We start from the raw sequence: 4,560 nt of genomic DNA, 5'->3' as shown, positions 1-4,560 counted from the left end.
GTGGTTGGGGTGGCCACTACTGGGTGTGGCCATTACTAGGTGTCCGAGCTTATGCCAATGGCCTGCACTAAGTACCGGGCATGGTCAGTGCGTACCCATGGTCAGCCAAAGCCCACCCCCACCAAAATGCGTGCCCACCACAAAATGAAGCTTTTGAGCCCCATACAAAAACTATTATCGCGAGATGTTTTAGTGGAGTAGTGGTTTCATGATATATTCAATAGCTATCTACTTATATTTACTCGGAAGTCTGATTTTGCGGCCGCGCGTGGTGGTTTTGGTGGGGGGCTCGGATGGCTGCGGTGCAGACGCACCACCACTCTGATCATCCGCAACACCACGACGCTTACTTGTTTTTGATATTTGACTTGATGAAGCTTTTCTTTTGCCTGTATTCCCTCTATCGTGAGGTTTTTTGGTGTTGCAGCAAGCCGTTCTTGTTGTTTTTGAGCCCGGACAACCGCGAGTTGCGCAGCCTTCGCCTCCCGCTCCTTTGCTCGTGCCTCCCGTGCCAACTGTCGGGCTTCTTTTGCTTCTGCTGCAAGCTTTTTTTGAAGGCAGTAGCAGCAGCTTTAATTTCTTTTTGCTCTTGTTTTTGGAGTTTTTCTGCCTTAGCTTCTTGGTGTTTTGCGTGTTCACGAGCCCGGGCTTCTTGTACTGACCGAGGACTCCATACCACCGCCAAACTTTGATACTCTTGGTGCTGCTGAAGATCTAGAACTGGATTATGCTTTTTCTTCTGTTTTTTGGCGTCTATCTCACCGCGTAATTTCTTGTTTTCATGGTAGAGTAGCTCATTTCTGACCTGAAGTGAATGGAGTGCCTGTTTTAGCTCTTTGGCTTCAACTTTTGACTTATCCGTGACAGCAGCGTCGTATAAATTGGACAGCTGTCTCCGAGTATCCCCATCTCCATGCTCTCCAACTTCTGTATCCGTGTCCCGTGGTGGTGTTGAGCTTTTGAAGCGTTGGAGCACAACGTCCGGATCGAGTGGATGAACTCCAGTAGCCGCAAAGCTACTTATAATATTCTCAAATGTGAAAGTCGATGTATATGCCGCCCAAAATAAGCTTATAAAGTCACTTTTTTGCACACGCAGCAACCCCTGACAGCGGCGGAGGAACTCGGACAGTTCGTTCGAGTAAGCTGTCGACAATGGAGAATACAACACCACGTCGAGTGGCTGAAGGCTGTGAGTCGCATGGGGGGAAAAGATTGCAATCAGGATTCGATGAGAGTTGCAGTAGTCGATGAAGGATGGAGTAACGTGACTTCCATGGCCGTCGAGCAGAAGAAGTCTGTAGTCTCGTTTTGCTTTCTCCTTTGTCTTCCGGTCAAACACCTGTTCGACCCAAGCCTTTGCCAGCTCATTGTTACTCCAGCCAGACTCAGTTGTAGAGCAAAAAAGCTGGTGTTTGTCCACGTCTAAGTGCTGTATCCATCGCTCGCGAAGACCGGCATTTCCTTCAAAGACAATCATTGGGTCAATCCAGCTCCCATCAGCACAAATACAAGCCAAAACTGTTATCCACTCTCTACAACCATCTTGCAAGGCTGCTGTAACTTTCTTTTGGGCCCAAAGTTGTTTTGAAAACACTCTTTTAGATCTTTCTACCACCCCAAGAAGGAACCCCTTTTCGTCCATATTATAGATATTGTGCGGCTCCACGTTGTACTGAGCGACCTTGGCGCGTAGGAGATCGAAATATGATCGGTAACTATCAGTATTATCAGCTTGGTGACGCTCCTGATTAATTCCAGTCACGAATTTGGTGGTGAGATGATCGCGGTGTCGACGAAGAAATCGGGAAATCCAGCTGTCCGAAGGCTCCCACTCTGCAATAACTGACACGTAGTTCTTTATCATAGATCCAGTAGGTGGTAGAGCACGTTTAGTTAAGTTTTGTATATATTTTACAAGCTCGGATTCTTGTGGTAGGCTGAGTAGTTGGCGTTGGTGTGTCGCGTCGTCACGCGACTGAGTTTTGTTTTGGTGTCTCCGCGCCACTGCTCTACGGTCAACACCAAATTATTTAGCAGCTGCACTATATGAGATTTGTCCTTCTAGACCTTGCGAATCGATTACTGCAACTGCTTTTGAAATCGGATCCATGGTGGTGGAGTTATATGGTTTTGAAAAGAATGGATTACTGTGCTACTTTTGGTGGGGGTGGGCTTTGGCTGACCATGGGCACGCACTGGCCATGCCCGGTATATCCAACACGTTATTGTGCCCGTGCGCGCAATGCGCCGAACCACCAAAAACAGCTCCACCAAAACTAAGGCTGCAGCACCACGTACAATAGTAATGTAAGCAGTCGAGGGTGTAAGAAGTATTGTGTATTGTGTAGTACATGATGCTAAGAGCAATTTTAAATACAGTATTATTAGTCAGTGGGTAACCACGTGACTATACATGGTACTTCTGGGCTTACAAGTAATTATTGTGGAGGAAAAAAGGAGTTGGAAACCTGGCTCAGGTGATCTTTGTATTGGATCACTGCTCAGTATAGAAACCGAGCAGCTCAGTATATATACCATGAGCTATATAGCTAGGCTCAAGTAACGGTGCTCCACCAGTAAGCGGCCCACACCAGTAAGTGGCCCACCCCACCTAACCTGGCGCGACTCTCTGCGCAATTGCTCTACAACAACGCGATAAAATAAGTTGATATCAAGAGATATAATTAATTATCTAGCTCTGCATGAAGTCCGAGTATGTCCTTGAACGTGACACTTCGTGCACGTCGGCGGCGCGCGCTGACGTCGCTCGCCGGCCTGGCTCTGGCTAGCCTCCATCACCAAGCTGCTGAGCTTGCTGCACCCGGAGCACCCCACCAGAAGCGATATATTGACGCGGCTGACTCTGCTTTTGTCGTTGACGCTGAACTTCTGCACGTAGCTTCTTATTCTCCTCTGCAAGTATTGTCGCTGATTGCATTGCAAGCTGAGCGCTTTTAGCGAGCTGGCGTATCGCAACGCTAGTTGGACTCTCTGGCTGCCGGCGCAGTCGCTCTTGGAGATAGCGTACTTGCTGCTGAAGCTCTGCTACTGTATGTGGTGTCTCTGTCTGCGCTGCTGCCTGCGCTGCAACGTTATTATCTGTAGTTGTCTGTGGTGGAGACGGCGTCCGGACGACAGTTAGCGACGATAGGACGCGATCTGGACAAGGAGGGACAAGGCCTGTCGCCTGAAAGCCTGCCTGGATATTCTGCTGCGTGAAAACTGTCGGCCGAATCCGCGTGTAGGCTGTAAGGAAGTCTATCTTATCAATATGGTAGACCCCATGGCGGGCGAGTTTCTCAACCTCGCGTCCGTACGCGCGCTTAAGAGGGGAATAGCAGCTCACATCAAGTGGCTGGAGGAGGTGCGACGTGTGGGGCGGCATACAGAGAGTGATTATCTTGTTCTCTGTACAGTACTGGTCGAACTCTGGCGTGGCGTGGCTGCTATGGCCGTCTAGAATAAGAAGCCGATAGACTCCAGCTGTACGAGCAGCTGTATACTGGTTGAAATGCTTCACCCACTCTACACCAAGCTGATCGGTCGTCCAGCCATTGTATGAGACGCCGATAGTCCAATCTAGTGGGAGGTCGCGGTACCAGCTGCTCTGGTGGACCTTACCAGAGAGGATCACAAATGGTGGAAGAGACCAGCCAGACGCGTTAACGCACTCGATTACTGTTACCCACTCGCAATTGCCTGGCTGTACGACGACTGCCCGACCAACTCTGTCAGAGCTAGTCACGACTTTTGACGTTGCAGCGACGCCCATAGCAAATCCAGTCTCGTCAAAGTTGTAGATATCCTGGTCTAAGACGCCGTACGTCTGGCGCGTCTCCTCTACTAGCTTAAACCACGCCGCGATTACGGTAGGATCTTCATACTGGGCGCGCTGGCTATGCAATCGTCTAGTCCACTTTGTCTGAAGGTCTGGCTGGCCTTGGATAAAGCGTGATACCCATTTCTTGCCAACAGGTTGTGGAGGTGGATCTTGGCCACGCGCGGCGAGTAACGCGTCTGCCATTCGTCGTACGTCAATGACATGGGGCAGAAAACCACGTCGGTCAAAGTCTAGGATCCACTGCACGAGAGACTGCTCTTCAATAGGCGATAGCTTACAGTTAGCAGGCCGAATCTCTGATCGCGGCTGGGTACCATAGAGGCGCGTCTGTAGTGTAGATCTTGGTATATCAAAAGCCATTGCAAGAGCGCGAAGAGATTGTTTTGGATTATTACGATAAGAGGCTACAGCAAGACTTATTCTACCTTCACGAGAAGTCTGTACAGAGCGTTGTTGTCGCGGCATTATGGTGATTGTGTAGAGAGTCAGGTCAGGTTTGGTGGGGTGGCCAGCTTGCTGATCTGGCCAGCTTGCTGATCCTTGACGTTATAGATAATCTTGATAGATATTAAGATAGTAGATTAATTACTATCTAGAGTATCTTTCTTACATGTACGTGAATTATGGCCAGTCTCCCTACACCTACTACAGCGCGCCAGAGCCTGGCGGCTGACACCTGATCGCTCTCCTCCCTGACGCTCCTCACGAGTAATCTG

At 49.5% G+C, this 4,560-nt stretch overlaps 2 protein-coding genes across 2 annotated transcripts; both read right to left on the bottom strand.

The window, feature by feature from the left end:
* Positions 1-228: 228 nt before the first annotated feature.
* On the bottom strand, positions 229-432 carry COCVIDRAFT_116661 (hypothetical protein; the record flags this gene model as incomplete). The annotated part of the gene is made up of 1 exon (XM_014694561.1): positions 229-432. A coding segment is annotated over one exon (204 nt), but the record flags the coding sequence as incomplete, so codon positions are not given.
* Positions 433-658: 226 nt separating this feature from the next.
* COCVIDRAFT_51538 (hypothetical protein) lies at positions 659-1,645 on the bottom strand (the record flags this gene model as incomplete). Its single annotated transcript, XM_014694560.1, has 1 exon — positions 659-1,645. A coding segment is annotated over one exon (987 nt), but the record flags the coding sequence as incomplete, so codon positions are not given.
* Positions 1,646-4,560: the final 2,915 nt, after the last annotated feature.

Source organism: Bipolaris victoriae, assembly GCF_000527765.1.
Source record: "Bipolaris victoriae FI3 unplaced genomic scaffold scaffold_311, whole genome shotgun sequence".
Lineage (NCBI taxonomy): Eukaryota > Fungi > Ascomycota > Dothideomycetes > Pleosporales > Pleosporaceae > Bipolaris > Bipolaris victoriae.
The sequence above is the reverse complement of the archived record's forward strand: the minus strand, read 5'-3'. Positions and strand labels throughout refer to the sequence as shown.